Below are 23,189 nucleotides of genomic sequence, written 5' to 3' on the forward strand. Positions count from 1 at the left end.
CTGATTTATAAACATAATACTTGATGTATGTTTAGCAGGGCATGCAATGGTTCCACCTGCTGAATCTAACATAGGGACAAAGAGCTGACCTTGTGCTCAAGCACAATTTTGGAGAACAACTATAGTGCTCTTGGTCAATCCAAAATGTTAATAAACCTCAGACCTGAATATTTAAGGAAGTAAAACTGAGGTTTTAGCTTTCTTAGGAGAATATCTATCTGTATACAATTATTGGGCAACTATTAGTGTGCAGAATTATTATGCAACTAAATGAAAATTTGCCCATCTCACTATTTGCATCTGTTAAAGTGAGAATAACCAAACAACTCAAAATGTACAAATAAACATTTCTGACATTTAAAATAATAATAATAATCAGTGACCAATATAGCCACCTTTATTTTCAATAACAGTCATAAGCCTTCTATTCATGGAGTCGAAATGGAACTCTGTGCCCATTACTGATACAGCCACGGTGCCCTCCATCTGGTCCATCAAGAGTCACTCTCATCCTTAAAAGTCCATAAAACCTTTGAAAAATTTGTCTTCAGGTATTTCTTGCCCCAGTCTTTCCGTTTCAACTTATGTGTCTTGTTCAGTGGTGGTCGGGTTTCAGCCTTCCTTACCTTGGCCATGTCTCTGAACACTGAACACCTTGTATTTCTGGGCACTCCAGGTAGGTTGCAGTTCTGGAATATGACAGTACTGGAGGATAATGGGTTCCTGATAGCTTTACATTTGATTCTTCTCAAATCTTTGGCAGTTAAGGTGCATCTTTTTTTCTCAACACGTTTCTTGTGCCCTGTTGACTATTTGCAACAAAACGTTTGATGGTTCTGTGATCATGCCCCAATATCTTAGCAATTTCAAGAGCGCTGCATCCCTCTGAAAGACGTTTTACAATGTCTGACTTTTCAGTGTCAGTTAAATCTCTTTTTTGACCCATTTTGCCTAAGGAAAAGAAGCTGCCTAATAATTAGGGACAACTTGATATGGGTTGTTGAAGTCCTTAGGCCATATCCTCCCTCATTACACAAATACACATCACCTGATATGCTTATATCCAGTAAGCATTCAAGTTTATACAATTTGGAGGTGGAAAATATGCATACAAATGATATGGTCAAAATACTCACTTGCCTAATAATTGTGCAGAGTGTACATGTGCATTTCGTTCCTAAGTGAAGAATTCTGTGCTTGCTTAACACACCCTTACTTTCATCCTGTTTCTCCCACCTTATCTATCCATGTAGTTTTGATATATATTTTCCTCTTCTAAAGTAGCAGCTCTCCATTCCAATTTTGTGTCCTTAAACCTGCAAATTCAAAAGGTAGTTTCTCTACATCTTCTTCCAAGACACAAATAAAGATATAGAAAAGCAGAGGATTGTATAGGAAGCTTGTTTGATGCAAAAAATGGATGTAAATACAGTATGCAAAACTCATTGGAAGGAGCCAGACCTCCTGGGCTGCTCTCATCCCTTTCAAGGCGGCTCTGGATTATGAGCCCAATGCTTCCCAACAGAGCCACAGGGCTCTTGTTTCTCGCATGCTCTGCACAAATTTCAGGGATTTGATAAGCAAGATGTTTGCCAGCTTTCCTGAAAATAATTTGTATTCACTTCTACAAAATTAACTTAGCTTATTTTGAACACAGGCCAATGGCTGCATCTGATATTACTACCGGTAAGAAAAAAAAATCCTAACAGGACTGTTTCTTTTGCTGACAAACCTTGATTTCAAGGGAGCACAGTAAGCTATCTGTCTCTAAAATAAAATTTAGCATTAAATTTAGCTCACCACTGTGAGCTACACTTCTTCCCATGGCAGAAAAGTATGGAATAAATAAAATGCAATCTTATTACAAAATCAGGGAAAAATAACTTTTTCTTCTAGTAAGAAATTGCTACAACTGGTATGTCTAAACACGGGATGATCACTAAAGCAGTAAAGTGTAATTCTCTGGGATTATATATTATATATATTATTATGGGATTATATATTATATATATTATTATGGGATTATATATTATATATATTATTTGCACAAAGAATTACATATTTTTATGTAAACTATATTTACATAATATAGACTATTATAATATAACTATATTATAGTTAATATAGTTATATTATTAGTTATATTAACTATAATATAGTTATATTATAATAGTCTATATTATGTAAATATAGTTTACATAAAAATATGTAATTCTTTGTGCAAATTATACAGGTAGTCCTTGATTTACGACCACAATCGAGCCCAACATTTCTCTGCTAAGCGAGACATTTGTTAGGAGAGTTTTGCCCGATTTTAAACCTTTCTCGCCACAGCTGTTATGTGAATCACTGCCGTTGTTAACTTAGTAACAGGGTTGTTAAACGAATCTGGCTTCCCCATTGACTTTGCTTGTCAGAAAGCCACAATAGGGGATCGCCTGACAGGGGGACACGGTTGCCAAGCGTCCAAATTTTGATCACACGATCTCGGGGATGCCATAAAGGTGTGATAAACGGTCATAAGTCGCTTTCCGTGGCGTTGTGACTTTGAACGGTCGCTAGATGAGCTGCTGTAAGTAGAGGACAACTTGCCACCTCCTTAGAAATCATTGAAACAAAATCCTCCTCCGTCTCCCTTCTCCAAAGGAGGCGTGGAAAATGCTCCGGGAAGGATCGGGCCCCTTTCAGAGAGCCCGGAGGGACCCTCGGAGGGCCGCGGGGCGGCGGCGGCATCCGGGCAGAGAGAGAGAGAGAGAGAGGACCGGTGGGGGATGGGGGGAGTTGTTCCTCTGCCTGCTCCCTCTCCCCCCCGGGGGCATCCAGACGCTCCCCTCCCCTCCCCTCCCCCCCCGCGATCTCCGGCCGCCCTTTTGCCGGCCCCTCCCCTCCCCTCCCCTCCCCCGCTCCCTCCCCCTGCGGGCCCGGCCCCTCCCCTCCCGTCATGGCGGCGGCGGCGGCGGACATCACGGCGCTCTTCAAGGCCTCCGTCAAGACGGTGAAGACGCGCAACAAGGCGCTGGGCGTCCCGCCCGGAGGAGCCGACCCCGCCGCCCTCTGGCCCAGGCGCGCCCCCCGGGGAAGGGGAGGCTTCTCCGCCCGAGCCCGCGAAGTGGTGAGTGGCGAAGGGCCTCCTCGCTTAGGCCGCTTCCCGCCCGGCCTCGGCCCCGGGGGTGGGGGCTGCGGGGAGGGGAGCCGGGCCTCGCGAGGAAAGGGGGAGGCGGCGGGCCTGCCGCGTGGGCAGTCGGAGGGAGACCCCCGCCAGGGAGGGAGGGAGGGAGGGAGGCAGGGAGGCTCTCCGGGGAAAGAAGGAGCCGCCGGCTTCGACTCCAGGCCGAGGGAGGGAGGGAGGGAGGGAGGGGGGAGGGCTGCGGGGGTGAAGGAAGGGGAGGAGGAGGAGGAGGAGGAAGAGGAGATTCCCCCCCCCGGCCCAGCCCAGCCCAGCCCAGCCCTGGAGGCTCCGGCGGTGGGTTTGGGGCGGCGGGGAAGTCGGGAAGCCTTGGGACTCGGCCCCAAAGGAGGAAGGCTCTGGGCTTCGGAATCGGCTCCCCTTCCCGGGAAGAGGAAACTTCCTTTGCGGAGGAAGGAAGGAAGGAAGGAAAGAAGGCCCGGAGGCCAGAAGGAGCCTCGCCGCCAGCCTTGCAGAGCGCCGGGCGGGACGGGATGGGCCTCTCCCCCGGCAGGGCTTCCCGAGAGAGAGAGAGAGAGAGAGAGAGAGAGAGAGGGTGGGGTGGGGGGGGCGTCTGGGTGGGGTGGGGGGGGCTCCCCTTGGCCGGGGGCGCCTGCCTTTGGGTTCCCGCCCGGACCAGCAGCCTCTTTTTCTCTGCTGGTGGCTCGAATTGAGTGCGGGGACCAGACACCGGTTTAAATCTAGGTTTAAAAGCTTTGCCTTCTGTGGTTTGTATTGGAGAGTAGTGATCTGCAGAATTGTTCATTTTAAAGATTTTTAAAATTCTAAACATTAAATTTCCTGTTCTGATAATTTTAGTTTTGTTTTATTTATTATAAAAATAATAACTCAAGGCAACAATACCAAATCCTCCTGCTATTTTCTTTACAACAACAACCACCAATCGCTGAAACTGGTTCGGTTTCCAGTTCAGATAAGCTCAGGGTGGCCACAAAGAGAAGCAACACAGACACATTCTGAAGCTCTGTTTTGAATTCGAATCCTTCCAACTTTTCGTGTGAATTGAGGTACTTTCCTCGGTCAGTTTGCAGAAATATAACCGTGGGTCCTGTGTTCTCCCCAGTAAATATGCATAGACTAAAATCACAGTCGCTTCCATGGTTAGTGTGTGCATGTTGGCTTCCTTAAAAACCATGATAACCTTCAAGTATCTTCCTTCTCAACTCCTGGACTGCCTCTTCCAAATACTCAGTCCCAATGAAATACCGCACTGCCTCCTTTGCCTCCAATGGCTGCAGGTGATGTGCAGGCCAGGACCAGCTCTCTTGCTTCACATTTTTCTGTGCTGTTCCCTGCACGTCCCTGCATTCGTTTTGCCATCCCCCACGTCCCTGCATTCGTTTTGCCATCCCCATCGGGATCCTTTTTCTCAGAATGAGGATGCTGAAGCCTGGGCTTCCCCTGAAGGGCAGCTATTCCATCCGACTGTCAAAATTTGTGATAAGGACGCACCTGCTTTTCTTTTTTTCTCCAACCTTCGCCCCCTTTTTTTCATGTTTACACGTTTGGAGTACTTTATTAAAAATCTTACTCATTACTGATATTTGCAGGGTGAAAATACTTTTGATAAATATTAGAATATGCCATTCTGAAAAATGGGAATTGTCAATAGAGATTTAACACAAAATATAATAGGTTTATAATAAGAGCAGATTGCAACTGATGTTTTGCTGTACTGAAAATTATAACAACTTTATTTCCTGGGTTTCTGCCTTTCCAGGGGCCAGTTTTGTGTCCAGATGAAGGCAGAATTGAATTTTATTTGCAAAATACAGGTAGTCCTTAACTACTTACGACAATTGCAGCAGCCCCATGGTCACGTGATCTAAATTCAGAGGCGGATGATGACTATTGCAGTGTTCCGAGGTCATGTGATCACCTTTTGTAACTTTAACCAGCATAGTCAATTGGGAAGCCAGATTCACTTAACGACCCTGTTACTAAATTAACTGCAGTGATCCACTTAACAACTGTGACAAGAAAGGTTGTAAAATGTCTCATTTAACAGAAATTTTGGGCTCAGTTGTGGTTGTAAGTCAAGGACTACGTGTATGCTTGTTTTAAGTTTGCAAAATCCATTTTAAGTGCCTTATGAGTGGGTGTGTACTGCAGCATCTCTGTTTTAATTTTAATCTCCTTTGGTCTTTGGCGACATTCATATTCTTGTGTGGCTCTGCTGGATTCCTGGAAAAAGTTTTAGTTCAGGCTTTCCTCCAATTGTTCATGGCTGAAGTCCTATTTATTCTGATATAACAATGTAAGTTAAACAATACAGTGGAATTGCTTTATCATGCATATTTTTTACATGTATCTGTTATTTGTTGTAAATACCATAATTGTTATATCATACATGTTATTCATGGGGAATATTTTGAAAATCTAGTGTAAACAAGGAAATGTGCTAAAATTATTCTTTCTATAGAAAAATGGCCATAAAACAATAAAATTACAATAACAAAGTTATTGGATTCTGCAATAAACTTATTCAGATTATTTAAGAATTAAGAGACAATCAGATTTAAGCAGTAAATTAAATTGGGGCAATTCATAAACACTGTTTAGATATACTATTCAGTTTTGGTGTCTGAAATAGTTTGGCTGTAATTATTATTGTTATTATTTGTTACATTCGTATGGGAACAGTAATTGTACAATCCATACAGTGTAGACAGAAATTAGTTTTTGTAATTTGTTTCTGTTTTGAGTATAAGGAAATGGCATATACCACATGAATTCTGTTCAGCGATTTGAAGCAACCATTCTTACTTTACACATTTTAAAAAAGCTGGCTCTTTTTCTGGATGTTTTGCAGCCATTTACCAGATACATTTAGCAAGTCGGTTTTTTCCTCAGACGGCTGTGAAAACGCTCCATTGATGGGTCTTGTCCGGGCAGCCCTGGCCTCAAAGATAAGGCCACTGACTGTCACAGCAGGTTGGCATGATTCAGTGGGTGACCCTCCTGCATGCCTAGCCCAGGAGCAGGGAGACCCAGAGCCACCCGGTTGCCGTGGGAAAAAAATAGGACTACCTGCTTGGTCCTTCCTATTTCACTTTTTAATAGGAGGTTTTAGCAGCCTGATTTATTTTTATCTGGTTGTTTATTATTTTATATTTTTAGGAGGCTGAAATCAGCATGTCTGAGCCCTTATTATGAAGAGAACATTTATCTGTATGGATTGATTGCAATGGACCTCTCTGGCCAGCGTTTGAGACAAACAAGGTTATACTTTGGCATTGTGGAAAAATGGTTGAATCCAGAAGTACCAAGGATTAGTTATTTTTATAATTTATTCTTTGAGGATGCCATGCTAAATTTTAAAATACAATACGAATAACCAAAAGATATGACCGTAATAAAATATGCCAGTACAATATCAAAGTTAAAAGTAGACTAAATAATGCAGCAAACAAGAACAGCAGCAATTAAATGGTGGATAGTAAGAACACAATCAGTAATTTTATTGAGAAAAGACTGAAGAGTGTCTATTGTTCATTTATTATTTATAAATTGTATTTACATAGCCACCCATTTCACAATCGACTCACTCTACTGTTCATGTAATGTGATTCTGATGTATACATTGTGGGAGACAATTTTTGTAATGTGTGTCTGATTATCTGTCTTTTATATTTCTGTGAAAAGAATTCACTTCTTTGCAATATATTGAAGTTTTGTAAATCTTTGCCATTGAGTAATATCAAAGCTCATGGACCCTTTTAAATTTTAAAGGGGAGTTTAGTGTGAGTCAACAAGTAGCTCCAATTTTTGGTGCTTGTTTAAGGTAAATCATGAACAAAAGTCTTCCCACATGTTATGTTCCAGTGTAAAAAAAAAATTAAGATTCAGTAACTGATGCAGCAACATATCAGTAATAATTGCAGCCCTATAATTAGCGTTAATGTTTTAACTTTGCTATGTAGGCATTTTGGCCCATTGCTTCATTGCAGACTTGTTTGATAACACTTGGGGTTTTTTATTACACGGCTTTCCTATCTTAAGTCCCACCACAACATTTCTGTGTGATTTAAGTCTGAATCGTGTTTTGGCTTTTCCAAAGTGCTGGTTTGATTCTTTATCATTCTCTTGTAGGCTTCTCTCTCTTCTGTTTTGTAAGGGATCATTGTCTTGCTGCAGAGTTCTCTTGTGCTTCAGCTGAAGGATAGATGGCCCGATGCTCCGAGGTGGAGCTAATGCTTCCTCAGGGACAGTAAACAGTCCAGGCCTTGAGTCAGCAAAGCATCCTGGAATCACAATGCTGCCACCTTTGTACATGGGGTGGCATAAAAACTGTTGTGGAATTCATGGTTTTGTTTCCATTGGACGTTAGCAGCTTTGTAACCCAGGAAGTTTCCTTGCTATCTTACCTGTGTCCATCGCATTTCTCCTGGTGTTTGAAGGGCTTCTTGGAACACTGGAAGGAAGCACTGGGGCCCTTTTGCTTTACTACCCTCTCAGGAGCCCCATTTTTAGTCAGTGCCTTTCCAATGATGGAATCACGAACCCCATGACAGGAAAGCCAAGAGAGGCTTAGAGGGTCCTGTTTTGAGATTCTTCATGGCATCTAGAGCAATTTTAGAGTTCAGTTTTGGAGTGATTTTGACTGGATGAGCACCCTTGAGATTCTTTTCCATTTCAAGACTGTGGATTGAAGCCTCAGAAATCGGTCTGTAGTGTTTTCCAGACTGATCGACATCAGAAACTTTTTAATGAAGGTCTTCAAACATGCCTCTTGGACCCATGTGGCAACCCCTGCATTATGACAAGAGGAGTCAGCTGGGGACAGGACTGGCCCACATCAGCCCTTATTGCTTAATGAAGCCCTCACGCATCTTCCCTTTAACGTAAGTGATGGGGAAGGTTTGATTACTTGGCCCTATGGGCACGTGGCAGGCTGGATGACTTTGTCTAGGAATAAATGAAATAAGCACCGAACTTTGGGGGCTCTTGCTGACTCAGATTCTAGTTATGTATCAGCAGGATCTCAAGAGGTTCTGGTAACATTCAGTGTAAAAGATACGCAAAAAAATCAGAGGGTGAATATTTTATTCCACAGGACTGTACAGACCAGTGGTTTCCCCATCTCTGTACTAGGTCCTGTAAGTACTGTAAAAAACAAGACCTTCTTTGTGAAGCTCCCAGGCAAGACTCATTTTTAGCTGTGCGTTCATCTTTAATGTCTCCGGGACATTCATTGGCGTATGATCCTGCGGGTGAACCATCCCAGCCTGGCTTGTGTGTTGGAAGATTGTCGTGCTGCCAGCTCTTCTCCGGAGCTTGCAAGTGGGCAAAGCGCAGAGGGCAGACCCTGAGCTTGGCCTGGCCTTCGGAGCCGAGAGAGACGGATGCAGTCTTTTGCAATTCTCTTTATCTGCTAATGCACGTGAGTAGATTCACGACCTTTTAATTTGCAAGAGGGACATGTTTTCATTGTGAACCGATATCACGAAGATGAAAATCTGTTCAGAAGAACTCCGTAAATGGGACCATTTGGATAGGTCCTTCTAGGAAGCTTGTGCTTTTGTATGTTCCACAGAAAGGTTCAGAAGCAATTCAGTTTTTTTGGGTGGTGGTGGTGGTGGTGATTGTTCATAAACAATCTTTTGTAGAAGAATGTCTTTGAGGATCTCATTTCTTACCATTTACCAGTACCAGAATTTCTCACAATGTTGTCATCTTGTTAACTGTTTCTTGCGAGCATTGCCTTTGTTTAAATTTTAAAGTTCTATTCTAGGCAAACTTCATTCTTTGTCTCTCTTGAACACCTTCCAAGCTCACTTTATCGTGGCACATTTCTATGTTTTGTGAAGGAGGAAAAGCAGTAAGCTGTGGAAGGAAGGAAAATATCTGTGGAAGGAAGGAAGGAAAATAAAAATAAAAGGAAATATCTCAGATAACTTTGCTGAGCAAAGTTTTCAAATCTAATTCCAAATATGATAGCCACTATACAGTATTTAATACTGTTTCGTTATTTAAGTTTCACTTAACTTGGCTGTTTAAAAATAATGAGGCGAGAACTGTCAAAGTTATAATATTTGGAAATAGATCTTAAAGATATAATGATATTTGCTTATCCTGAATTAAATTATAGAAAATTCCATGGGAGGCAAATACTTTCTCAACACAGTCCAATCCAACATGGCATTCAAACTCAGTTATTCAACTAAATATAATAAATGCAGCTTCGTGTTTTTGTTATAAATTTCTGAATGTGTTATTTTAGTGTAAATATCAAATTTGTTTTTGTAAGGAAAATAAAATAGTACAAAGGAATTTTAGATAAGAGATGGCTGTCAAACTTCTGGATCCTGGGGGGATTTTGTAGAAATAAAATGAAAGTTAGGATTGAAACTGACTCTTTTTAAACATGAGAGCCAGGAACTTGATAAATGTATTAGGATTTTATTATTGGATGGGGAGTGCTTTCTTATATTTTGGCCCTGTCATCAGGGCCAAATTGGAGGCAAAATTTGTCCCCAGATTTGTTGTTTGGTGGCATGGCTGGTAACCTGTGTTGGATATAAGACAGCATGTTTCCCAGTTTGATACAGTAGATCAAATGAGGCCCCTTTGTGTTAATTTAGTTTTCAGGGCTAATTAAAGTAAGTAAAGTAATTAAAAATGTCACCTTACTGTGCAGTTTGTACATATTAAATGAGTTTGAAATTTCTGTACTGTTGTCTCTTAACGTTGTTGTCTTTTCAAAGTTGTTTGAAAAGAAATTGTGGCGATGAAGTGCTAACACCCTTCCCTATGTGCGCTTGTTGCAGTTTTTGTTCTTCAATTAAATACATCTTGCCTCCTTCAAATGAGTCTCTGCGCTTATTCCCGCATTGCGCCCTTGGTTTTGCAACTCAAGCAAACCTGTGAGGGGATGAAAGTAACCAGACAGGGAAGCATGAAGACAACCTAATCATTAGCACCAAAATGAATGTTTAACTAAAAGAACGGTCATGCTTAAAAGCCCGAATGCTACCTTTTGGAAAGAAAACCCCGTGTTGTGGCATGTGCAGAGGCTCGGTGTTCTTGCAGTAGATGTAGCTAGTACAGATGAAGAACTGGGGCTTACATTTGCAAGCTGGAATGTCCTGCAGATAATTAAGTTGTGGTCAGGCTTTAGAAAAATACAAAGTTCTCGAACTATGATTTTGTAAACATGCTGCAATAACATTTCATTATATTTAACAGTTTCATATAGAAAGCTGATACTCTCACAAGGCATTGATTAAAGGTAAAACATCAAGAAAGAAAAAAACATTAAATTAGAACTTCAGTTAGGATGTTGACAGTTGGCTTGTAATATTAAACAGATGTGCATATTCTTGAAATAATCCTGTTTCAAAACTTTGTTGCCGAGATCTGAAAAAAAAAGCTACATGATTTTTTATTAATATTAAATTCCCTTTGACTTTGGACTGCCCTTTCCTCCTTTTTTTGCCCATGTCTTGATAGGGAGGTGTTAAAAAAGTTGTGTTTAAGAACAAATTTTAGCAGATAGAACAAAAATGCTACCTATCATTTAGTTTATAGTAAACAAAACTGACATTTGCTATTTAGGTTAAATTCTTTAGGTTAAATTCTTGTGTGGTTGAAAGGGGCAAGGAAGATTATTGGGTGCTGCTTATAACAAAATAATTCAGTTTTTTGCACGGAGTTATATAATCTCTTATTTGTTATCTGAATGTTTGGGTTTTTTTGCATTAGTTTATGAGAAGATCCTGAAACTTCCCTAAATTATTTTCTTGAGATGAAGGTTGAGGCAGTATTTGTAAAATGAAATGACTAGCAATGAATAAAACCATGTTGGTTTTAACATTTGATATTGATTTTAATTGATATGTTTTAAATTATGGGCCAAATTCTATTTAATTAGTTTTAAATAATTATTTTAACTTTTGTACAAATGTTTTTATTTTGGCTGTTCACCGCCCTGAGTCCGAAAGGAGAAGGGCGGTATACAAATTTAATAAATAATAATAAAATAATAATAATTTTTCTTTTGTAATTGTTTCATCTTTTCAGTTTTTGTTAAGAACTCAAATTTACAAATTATCCATTAAATCTTATTCTCCTTATCTGCTTCTAGATAATATCATCTTATTTCTCCACTGATAAATAAAATTAGTAGATTTAGCTTTGTTGTGTCATAACCTATTTACATTTATTCCTCTTTACTAAGAGTCTTTAGTCTTTACTAAGAGTCTAGTTCCCTAGAGTCGGGACCGACTAGCACATATGTGCGAGGGGAACCTTTCCCGTTACCTTTTACTAAGAGTCTAAGGCTGGGGGACTCACACAAGCAGAATGTCAACAGAGGCTGGCCCCTTTTCTGCCAAACCAATAAACGCCTCGAAAATAAACCCCTGGTCATGCAGCCTTTTAAAAAATTTGCCACGTTAAACACACAGTTGAATCCCTAATCATGGGTTTGTAGAACTGGTTTAAAGATTCTTGGGATGTTGGTGATGAAATGATAAATATAGACAATCACCTATCAATAATTATTCATGATTCCCAAGTAATCTTTTAATTATCATTTTATGTTTCCATTAAATGGAGAATCAACCATTGTTCTTTCATAACAATATCTCTTGCTATGAAGGAGTGACCTCAGTGTATATGGGATTGCCACTCTTGAATTGGCCTTTTTAGTCATACCAAATGCTGTTTTAAGTCCTCTTTCCAGAGCACGATACCGTAGTCTTTTGAGACTGAAGGTTGCCAATGGATGAATGAAGGAGTGACCTGAAACCATTTGCTGGAGCCTAACATGATTTCTCACCTCCCAAATCTCTGGCTAAATATGGGACTTGTGGTTTATTCATATGTCCTCAGGCTACTTTATGAATTTCTCTCCACTTAATGAAAGGGTTGCCTTGTTACGGTTTTGGCATTTAGCAGGTAGCAAACGTCCAGGTGTGTATATGTATGCTCTTTTTCATTTTCAACAAGTATTAGGCTGATTATCTGAATTAGCTTGAGAGGTGAGAAAGAGAAATTTACCTATTGACTAGATAAATTTTAATCTAGTTTTTTAAATCCTGCCTTTATTACTTTAATCCTGCCTTTATTACTGTACAAGAAACTCAGTGACAGAGTGACGCTATCTAATATTGCTTCCTCCTATTTTCCCCACAACAGCAGCAGCAACCCTCTGAGGTGGGTTGGGCTGAGAGAGCGGGACTGATCCAAGGTCACCCAGTCAGTTTTCATGTTTAAGACTGGACTAGAACTCACCGTCCCCCAGTTTCTAATCCAGCACCTTCACCACTAGACCAAATTGGCCTCTGGCTTCTACCTCAGAGATCCTGGACTCAGGTGGCTGGAATTGCCGTCACCCATGGGCTGGCAATAGAATCAATTGCCTTACATAGCCATGGGTCGCCATTGGGTGGGCGGGCTCTCTGGATAAAGAGCCACAGATGAATTAAAGTGTGCAAGGAAGATCATTCGTTTACCAAACAGCATGTGCTTGGCATTAATTTCAAACTTACTTCCTTTCCCACATGTATCATCTATCCAATTAAAATATTAATATAGGATAAGTAAAATTAATCTGTTGAATGTTCTTGTTCATTCAGTGTGGATGGTTTGAACAATTACACATTGTTGTATTTTGATACAAGGGTGGTTGATAATGTTATGATATTTATTTTAGCCTAGAAATGATAGGAAGTTTAGAAGAAGTTTGTGACTTCCCTTGAAAACTAGATTTAATATATTAGTTCTAGAATGGAAATTCAGTATTTTTGATTTGGAGGAAAAATATGAGGAATATACAAATAATAATTTGATCCCTCTGAATTATGGAGACTTTTCAGTTTAAACATAAAATAATTGTGATAGTGATATTTGAATTCTTGGGAGACACATGGTTTTAATGTGAGCTGCTTCAGAATAGAAGTTGGTTCACTTGAATGAATTATTTTCTATGTTACCTAGACAAATAATGTTTAAAAACTTGGGGTTTTTTTGTTTTTTTGTTTTGGTATGAAAATTGTCGTCCCCACCCTCCCAGGCATGCAGTGATGCCAATTCTTCAGCACATTCACCTCTTTGCAGTTTGGCCAAAGAAGGATACATGGATGCATTCTCTGCTGTGTTCAGCATTTGGCCCTCTTAACTTGAGCAACAGAGCTCTTCCCAGTAGAGCGTCAGAGAAATCCTGCCCCTTTCAAGTTTAATCGTGGCTTTGAATATCCCCCCCCCCTCCTCTCTCTCTCTCACACACACACACACTGGCTGTAACATCACCCTGGGTTACTTTTGTTGAAATTTCTGCAGGCGTCCTTCAGAGCAAACTATCAGGGCAGTCCTGGCCCTGGGTTTCTGCTGCGGTACACTTGGTTGATCTGCTGATTGCTGCTCATGAGGTAATTGTTGTTATAATTAGCTGAGCAACTGTGCATTGTTGCAGTAATTAGATGATGCTCATGCTGAAATAAAAGACATTTTTGTCTAATTCCTATGCCTATTTAATAAAAACATCTATTTTTTTTTTAAAAGGCAATTTTGAAAATATGCGGAATGTAGCAATTAACCTACATGCATGTATGTAATACTAGAAAACGAGCAACTTATTATATTCAAAGGGAGATCTGATAGGCTGAAATTGCTTAAAACATCAGTTATTGAAGATCTACCCTGGGGATTTTAAGAAACCGTTTAACAGATGAAAGTATATTTTGAAAAGTCTGACCTTACAGCAATCATAAAATGAATGCAAACAGGGCTTCTTCCCCTGAAACCTAGAGAGGCCATCTGTGTCTAATCCTGTAATTACAGGCTGAGTTCAATTACCTTTTCAAACTTGGAGCAGACGGGAGACAAAGCAGTGAATGTGCAGAGGGCTTTGTCTAGACCTCAATTGACCACAGCCTAAAAGAGGAATTTATATCTAACTGTATTTAGTGTGCTCGGTTTGGTTGGCTGTTTATTTGTTAATTCATTTTGCTACCATTTTTTTTGAATCTTGGAAACTTTTGTTCTTGAGCAATCCCTCAAGAAAGAGATGGAAGCAGCTCACAGAGTGGGACTTCAGGGTTTTCTTTAAAGCTTTTTAATTTTCAATCCGATATGGTTTTTGTTATGTATATAGTTTTGGCGGGAGATTTGAAAGACAATGGGTCAATTGTGATTGGTCAGCTCCCTGGCTGGCAAGGTATATAAAGGGAGCTGTATTACTGTAACCTTTGCTGAAGTTCACACTACATTAAAGAGCTGTTGTCACACACTACCTTGCTTCTGCCTCCTCAATCGCCCAACTTAACATTGGCGACGAAGGTGGGATTGAGGCAACAAGAAGCAAGCCGAGAAAGAGCTGAGAACTATGGATTCAGCCAGGCGGACGAGCCCCGTACAGAGCAGGACTACCACGATGTCTGCATATGTACCGCCAACACCTTTTGACCCGGCCAGAGAGAAGTGGGGGGTCGTACATGGCTCAGTTTGAATGCTTCCTGGAGGCCAGCGATCTACAGGGCCTCTCCGACAACAGGAAGCGAGCACTTTTCCTGAGCCACTGTGGACCGGACATGGCTGAGTCACTATCGGAACCAACCCCGGTCCAGACAGTATCGTGGCAGGCCTTGCAAGCTTCGCCGAAGGCCCACTACGCCCCTGTACCATCCAGGTTCGTACAGAGGTACGAGTTCCGGCAACGACTGCAGCGAGAAGGTGAACCAATCAGCGCTTACATGGCTGCCCTGCGCAAGGCAGCGACGCACTGCGAGTACTGATGATGCGCTCCTAGAGCTACTAATCTGTGGCGTGAGAGATATTCGCCTACAGAGAAGACTGCTCGCCAGGTCCAATCTTACGTTGCACATCGCCCTCGACGAGGCAAGAGCACATAAATCGTCCACCAAGGCTGCAGAGACGCTGCAACGGCCAGCACCATTGCAAGCGACGCCAAGGTCGACACCGGTGCACCACGAGGTGACCCAGACTGACAGCAAGGAAGAGTCCGACGAGGACGTCTTCCAAACGGAACGGCACAGAAGGGAGCAGAAAGAGCGTCGGGAGAACTGTGCAAGCTGCAGAGGTTCCCACCAACGGCAGACTTGCAAGTTCAAGGATGCCATTTGCAGACACTGTGACAAAAAGGGACATCTAGCAAGGGTCTGCCGGGCGAGTCTACCATCCAACAACAAGCCAAGGAGCGGAGCCGCGTCGGAGCAGACGCGGCATAAGAAGGCCAACAAAGATGGTGATTCAAAAAAGGGCGCGAGCTTCTGGAATCACGAGACCTGCAGCACCAGAGTCGGCCAAGCCAGTGCGACCATCGAGAAGAAGGTCCACACCATGGTGGAAATAGAGGGGAGCCCTTGTGAAATGGAGATCGATACCGGGTCATCTCTATCCATCATGTCCTGGGCCACCCTGAAAGCAGCGATATCCAGTTTAAAGAAGGGCCAACTACAGCACCAGCTTTGGGACTACCAAGGAAACTGCATCCCGTGGAAGGAGTTGGCACGTTCCAGGTCGAGTATGGAGAGCACTGGAAGAAGCTTCCCCTCATCGTGGTCAGCGAACGCCTACCGAGCCTCCTGGGGCTGGACTGGTTTAAGGCCCTTGGAATGGGATTCACCGGAGTCCACAGCGCAAGCGGTGAGTCAGCCCGGAGTGACAGCAGCCTGAGGGACGACCTGATGCAAGAGTTTCAGGATGTGTTCGATGACCAGCTGGGCAAATACGTGGGGACCCCTATCTCTTTTAATCTTGACCCCAATGTAGCCCCAATCTGATTTAAGGCTAGACGGGTGCCCTTCGCACTAAAGCCTAAGATTGACTTGGAACTTGGCAAACTAATTAAACAGGGGGTGTTAGTCCCAGTAGACCATGCCAAATGGGAGACCCCCATCGTGACACCCATCAAGCCTGACGGGTCTGTGCGCATCTGCGTTGACTACAAATGCACAATTAATAAGGCTCTCCAGCAGAGTGCTTACCCTGTCCCAATCGTGCACCATTTACTCCATTTGCTGGGTCCTGGCAAGATCTTTGCAAAACTTGATCTTGCGCAGGCATACCAGCAACTGCCAGTAGATGGCAGTACCACGGAGGCACAGACTATCGTAACTCACAGAGGTGCCTTCAAATGCACTAGGCTACAATTCGGAGTTAGCGTAGCCCCCGGGTTGTTCCAAAGTACGATGGAACGCCTACTACAAGGACTTCCAGGGGTAGTCCCCTATTTTGACAATGTCCTTATCAGTGCCACATGAAAAACAACTAGGGGACCGACTAAGGCTAGTGTTAGAGAAATTCAGAAGTGCTGGCCTCAGGGTCAAACGGACAAAATGCATGATAGCAGTACCCTCTGTTGAGTTCCTGGGGTACTGGGTGGACAGAACAGGCATTCACCCCACCGAAAGCAAGATTAGGGCCATCAAAAATGCACCAACCCCCAAGAACAAGTCGGAGCTACAAACCTTCCTGGGTCTCCTTAACTTTTATGCCATCTTCCTGAGAGAGAAGGCAACGGTAGCTGAACCCCTACACCGACTATTGGCTAAAAATGCACCCTGGGTTTGGGGAAAGACTGAGGCTGCTGCTTTTGCCGCCGTGAAAAAACTCTTGTCCGGGGAAAGTTTCCTTATCCAGTACAATGCGACGCTTCCGCTTGTACTAGTCTGCGACGCGTCCCCTTTTGGAGTAGGGGCCGTCCTGAGCCACAGACTACTGAATGGACTAGAGGCACCCATAGTTTACTATTCCCGCACCCTGTCCAGCGCTGAGCGGAACTACAGCCAGCTGGACAGAGAGGCCCTTGCTGCCGTCTCAGGAGTAAAGAAATTCCCCAAATACCTGTTTGGGCGGAATTTCGAACTTGTCATGGACCATCGGCCGCTTTTGGGCCTCCTGGCTGGGGATCGGTCCACCCCCGCTGCCTTGTCTCCACGGATGACTCGCTGGACTATCTTTCTAGCAGCATATTCCTACCGCCTTGTCCACTGACCCGGACTGAGTTTGGGGCACGCCGATGCCCTCAGCCAATGCCGGCTACCGGACATCCATCCTAGATGACTCCCCACCAGGGACACCAGTCCTACTCATTGACGTTTTGGACTCAGGACCTCTCACATCTTCTGAAGTGACGAGAGCGTCGGCTCGAGACTCTGCTCTAAAGACTGTCATGAGTTGGGTCATGAGGGGGTGGCCGGGAAAGACTGAAGGCGGGGAATTTAAATTGTTTGCAGCCAAGAGGAACAAATTGTCTATGCAAGGGGGGTGTTTATTGTGGGGTGATCATGTCGTGGTTCCCTTATGCTTAAGGGAAAATGTTTTGCGCATGTTACATGATGGGCACCCCGGGATCGTAAGGATGAAGGGGCTAGGAGTTATGTTTGGTGGCCATGAATGGACGACGACATCACCGAGTGTGTGGGGAAGTGTCAACCCTGCCAAGAGTCCAGACCAGATCCCCCCACAGCACCAGTCAGGGAATGGGAACGACCCCAGGGTCCCTGGTCTAGACTCCACATAGACTTTGCTGGCCCATTTCACGACCAAACATTCCTAGTGATCGTCGACACCTATTTGAAATGGCTCGAGATCATTCTAATGCAGTCCATGACCTCCGAAGTGGTAATCAAGGTGCTTCGGAAACTCTTTGCCACCCACGGATTGCCCGATACCGTTATCGTATCGGATAACGGCCCCCAGTTCATCGCCACCCAGTTCGAGGGATACCTGGTAGAGCTGAGCATCAGACTTGCCCTCTCTGCACCTTTTCGTCCGGCCAGTAACGGACTGGCTGAAAGGTTCATGAGAACAGCCAAAGAGGCACTCTCACGGTTAGATGCTGGGGATTGGCAGGCCAGGGTAGATAAGTTCCTGGCTGTTCAGCATGCCACATCATGCACAGCCACAGGGCACAGCCCGGCCAAGTTCCTGATGGGCAGGAAGCTGCGGTGCATTCTTGACCGATTACATCCCAACTATTCCCTGGATGGGTTCAAGGGGATGGACAAGAAGTTGAGGGAATTCCAGATAGGGACACCAGTGTTCTCCAGAAATTACGCGAATGGGCTCCTATGGGTAGCCGCGACGATTTCGGATAATACAGGCCCCAAGTCATACACTGTAGACATGGGAGACGGGAGGATCTGGCGAAGGCACATTGATCAATTCCGGAGAAGGTTGGCCACCGAACCAGAACCTCAACTCCAAAGTCCAAGCCCTAGCTACCAAACTCTTCCCACAACAGCTAGCTCAAGCCCGTGGAGATCCGGGGATTTACCTGGAAACTTTGGTGTCCAGCGCCGCCCCAATGAGACGCTGCTCCCAGCCGAGGAAAGCAATGCCCCCGAAGTAATCCAGGAGGTTCCATTGGTGGAGTTGGGAGAAACAAAAGATCCCTCCGACCAGCTCGACGCCACGCTTCAGACTGAACTGCCCAGGTCAACTAGGCGTAGGGAACCCCCTGGTCACCTGCGTGATTTTGTATGCAAATGTACACCCTGAGTGCCTTCTGGGAGGGGAGGGGTGTTATGTATATAGTTTCGGCGGGAGATTTGAAAGACAATGGGTCAATTGTGATTGGTCAGCTCCCTGGCCGGCAAGGTATATAAAGGGAGCTGTGTTACTGTAACCTTTGCTGAAGTTCACACTACATTAAAGAGCTGTTGTCACGCACAACCTTGCTTCTGCCTCCTCAATCGCCCAACTTAACAGTTTTCTATCCCTATTCTATTTGCTAAAACTGCAGTCTCTGGTGTACATTGTATAATTAGCTCATTAAGACGGAACTGAAGGGGACTAGAGGAGTTAGTTTTCTCAGGACGCTGATGCTCCACTGCTGTATTTCTCCTTTCTGACAAGTTTGAGGTTGGGCGTATTTAGGATTGGGAGCAGAGAAACAAATGGGGGCCAAGGGTGGGTCAGCCTTTGGCAGATGGAGCTCTTCTGACAGGATTGCTCTCACCGAGCAGTGGTAAGGTGGTCGTCGGGAGGTGGGTCCTGCTGGGTCAGTCTTGATACTCTTAGCCACCTAACCTTAAATGGCATGGAGGTTGGCTTGGCTGGTAAGGCAATACTGTCCCTGCCTGGGATGGGAAGGGGGGAGGGGAGAGAGAGTTGGACACTTCATAAACTCAAGGCTGGACTCTGCCTTCCCTGCCTTCCTCATAGGGTGTCCCTTGAAGGCAATTTGGAAATCGTAGCTGTTCCAGAAGGTGGGCCAGTGAGTGGGGAGTGAGACTCCCCTCAGGTCCTTCATTACCCTTCTCCCCCCCCCCCCATTGAGGCATCTGTAGTGGGATGAGGGAGGGGATGCTCCCTTAGGAAACAGGGCAGGAGCCCCCAGAGGAAGAAATATAGGGAGGAGCCGCCCTAATTGTTTGGGCTGTTTAAAAATGGCAGTGGAAGTTTGGTAAAGTGGCCTCACAATACAATAAAATATAATTAGTTCATATAGTCATGTTTCTTGTCTGTGTACCAGGGAGGGTGGACACAACGTCAGTGTTTCTGGTTGTCATCTGAATAACGTATTGCACCTCCTGGGACTTAGGCTTTTCCCAAGACCACTTGCGGCTCCAGAGTCAGCCCTGCTGCACCCTTGGGGCTTAACGGAGCTAATGGCCATGGAAACAATCCCCCCCCCGCCCCTTGCTCTTGTTACCGTATAGGGGAAAGCCTTAGGGAAAGAGACCTGTTTTCCTAGAGCTAGGCCATTGAATACTGCTGCATTCATCTCTGGCTTATGCTGGTTATGCTTATATACAGTTTAAAAATAGCAATTAACAATGAAGCCCTCTGGATTTGACGGCAGAACGCATGGGATGCCAGCCTCACCCCCGGCTGTAGAAATTCTCTCTCACCAGGCAACGTCACACATTCTGATGAGGGAGAAGCTTCCCGAGGATGGGCTCCAGTATTAAACCTCTGGTCCTGGTGACTGACCCAGGTTGGATCCTGCAATGTAGGAGTGGTGTAAATATTTTGATAAGAATGGTCAAGAAAAATGCCCCTTGTGCAGAATTAAGTATGCCTTCTTTAGCCATTGAACTTCAGGTTGCTGAGAATTTAGCAGGATTGTTATGGGAGCCAACTCCTACCATTTCATGTAAATCACAAAAGGGCAACTTTCAGCAGTTCTTTATAATAATAATAACTTTATTGTCATTATACGTGTATACGCAGTATACCCATACAACAAAATTCACTTTATTTGTTTCCACTACCACCACCCTCAAAAATTGAGCTGCTTAGAGGCCAAGTGCCCAGGAACAGGAACCCTTCCAGCACCCAAAACATTTTAACCTTCAAAAGTAATCCAACTCCTAACTAGACAAAAGTTGCACTCCCCCCCCCCAAAAAAAGATTCAGGCACCCAAAAGTAATCTCATAACATGCAGATGGAATTTACTTTTAAGTAAGAATTCATAAACCCAAACAGTTGTTTTATTAAAAAAAAAATCTCTTCCAATCAGTCTTTCCCTTAATGAGTGTTTCATGTGGCCAGAGGGAAGTTGACAGAGGGCCGTGAGCTCTGCTGGGAAGAAAGAGGTCAGCTTCACAAATTACCATCATTTTGTTTACTTGATAGGGTTTTAAATTTATTAAGAACAAATGGAAAGGGAAAGAAATAAGTGGAAATATAATTTATCTGGAGTAAAAAGAAACTAGGATATATTTATGTAAGAGCACAAATAAAATTTAATTTAGTAATTGAGAATTGTTGTAAATCAAGTGTATTTAATCAGTACAAAGTCAATTTCAATAAACAAGTATTTTGCCTATTTCTTAAAAAATTATTGTTCTTAGCATTTCTCACAGCTGCTTTTGCGTTGCATTTTGTGAGGTTTTGGATCATTGTGTGAAAATATAAATATTAACTGAAGTTCTGATTAGAGTTGGGCAATAAAACAAAAAATTGGAATATTATTAAAATCAGATGTGTCTTATATTGAAATAGAAGATGTGCACACGCCAGTCTGTGGGTCTGGTTTATATGGCGCAGCTTTCATTTATTGTTTCAACTCTGAAGGAAAGCTTGTCTTAACAACCACACACACCAACTTCCCTTTGTTTGTGCAGATCATAATCAAGTAGTAAAGTAAACTGGATGTGCGTCCTTGAACTCAAGTAGCTTACTCAGAAGCAAGCAGGCCAAGGATTGGACCTGGGCAAGGCGCCCCAAACAGGCCCCCAAGATGGGCAGAGTTTCATTTACTGGCAGGGTGAGACGTGTCGTGTCGAGGGGATCTAAATAAACATTCCTCTTTGTCTTCCTCTCTAGTTATACAACTACACAAATGAAAGGAGTTGCTCAAAAGCTGTGTGCTTGAGGGAGGGATGTGCTGGGATGTGGGATGCAGCGGAAGAAAAGAGGAAAGAAATAAAACATCAGTGACCAATCACAACTGGGAGAGTTTGTGTAAAAAACTCACTTTCCCACTAGGCTGTGTCTCATCTGAGTCCATACTGAGAAATCAAAACACCTGGTGGGATTAATTCTTCATATTTTCTGATAGCAGCTTAGTTTTCCAGTGAATTAATTGGTTGTTTTTTAAAGTGTTTCACAGGAGACCATTCATTTCTTATTCTTCCAGCTAATTCACCGCTGTTTTCCTTACCTTCTCAGGTCAGGCGAGGAGTGATTGGGAGGGGAGGGTGAGGGGCGGGGCCAGCCAGTGGTGGGTTCAGTCAATGGAGCCACAGCAGGGGGACAAAAGAGCTTCATTTATCTGGGAACCTGATGTCAGGGTAATGATGATTTAAAGCTGACCAGCCCTTTAAGACTGAGGATGAGTCAGCAGGGTTATTGCCCTTTAAGAAGCTATCTATATAAAGGAGGCAATTAGAGGGCATCTCTCTCCTCATGTATCTGCATTGTAGTTCTCTGTGTAGAGTTGAAGAAGACTGATTGCTTTCCTGGTATGTGCCCACCACATGTATGTCTTGTTGGAAGAAATATCCTTCTGGGTTCAGCTCCAAGTGGGGAAAAAGACATTGGAAACATGGAGACTGCTTGGAAAGATGGTTTAATGGTGGACAGGATCACATGGCTTGAGTTCCTGAACAGAAAAGGCCCGAGATACAGCGAGTCCCCAGGTTTTATGCTTTCTCTGTCTTTGAACTTCCTGGGGCCCAGAAAGAGTATCCTGATTGGTTGTCAGACTCCCAGGGGGTGGTGGTCTTAGCTAGCCTTGCTGCTGATGTAATCTTCCCAGGTGACATGTTGTGAATTTCTGTCCTAGATGGGTTCCATTGTGTTAATTTCTGTTGCTATTGTGTTGCAGATGGGTCCTATTGTCAAAGATTGAGTTTCTGCCTCTGGCCCATTAACAAAGGGGGGGAGGCAGGAAGGTGGGAGTTGCTTTGTCTTTAAAACATGTTTCTCCATTTCTCAACCAGGGAAACATAATATTCTGCCTTTTTGATATTTCCCAAAATATTTCATTCTTCTAGGAAAGGGGGTGAGTGCTAACTTCCTACAGTCTGTATATATATATGACTTGTATATAAATCACTGTTTGTAAGACGTATTTTGCTCCTGGATTGTCTCAAAATAGTAGTTACACTGTAAACACTCTGACACCTGAAATTACTCTTGATTTAAATATGGTAAAAGGCATCCAAAGAAGAAAGAACAACATCAGCACAACCCCCGCTCCCCACCAACCCTTGCCTATTTTTGGAAATGGTTCAGGAGGGAACCCCTAGGGAGAGGGAGAGGGAGAGAAAGAGAGAGACAGAGACAGAGACAGAGACAGAGACAGAGACAGACATACTTGTTTCCCACAGAAAAGAAAACACACGGAGCCACAAAAGTGTGGCTGGGGGGGGTGTCATGTGATTGGGTGGGAGTGAGTGACATTGAGTTGGCCACGCCCACCCAGGTTTTGTGGCGGTGATTTGATTTCTGTGGGAAACTAGTCGAAATGGCTCTTTGAGTGTTTAAGGTTGCAGACCCGTGGTCTAGGAGGACACCTGCCCAGTAACCGTAGAGCAACCGTGTCTAGATAAAATGTGCAACCTGCACTTGTTAAAAGTG

General features: G+C 43.6%; 1 protein-coding gene and 1 pseudogene across 2 annotated transcripts in view; both read left to right on the forward strand.

Moving 5' to 3' along the window:
- The first annotated feature begins 2,670 nt into the window (after positions 1-2,670).
- Positions 2,671-23,189, forward strand: part of STX18 (syntaxin 18) — a 32,043-nt gene continuing 11,524 nt past the window's right edge. The window contains exon 1 of one of the 2 annotated variants that reach the window (XM_034435968.2): positions 2,671-3,112. In XM_034435968.2, coding sequence (XP_034291859.2) covers positions 2,942-3,112 — 171 coding nt within the window. In that variant the 5' untranslated portion in view covers positions 2,671-2,941. Of the gene's footprint in view, positions 3,113-6,427; positions 8,571-23,189 lie in introns of those variants that run through there. The other variant, XM_087875004.1, reaches the window with a different exon arrangement.
- Positions 14,517-15,933, forward strand: LOC148112734 (uncharacterized; annotated as a pseudogene).

Source organism: Pantherophis guttatus, chromosome 8 (assembly GCF_059756535.1).
Source record: "Pantherophis guttatus breed Tessera chromosome 8, ASM5975653v1, whole genome shotgun sequence".
Lineage (NCBI taxonomy): Eukaryota > Metazoa > Chordata > Lepidosauria > Squamata > Colubridae > Pantherophis > Pantherophis guttatus.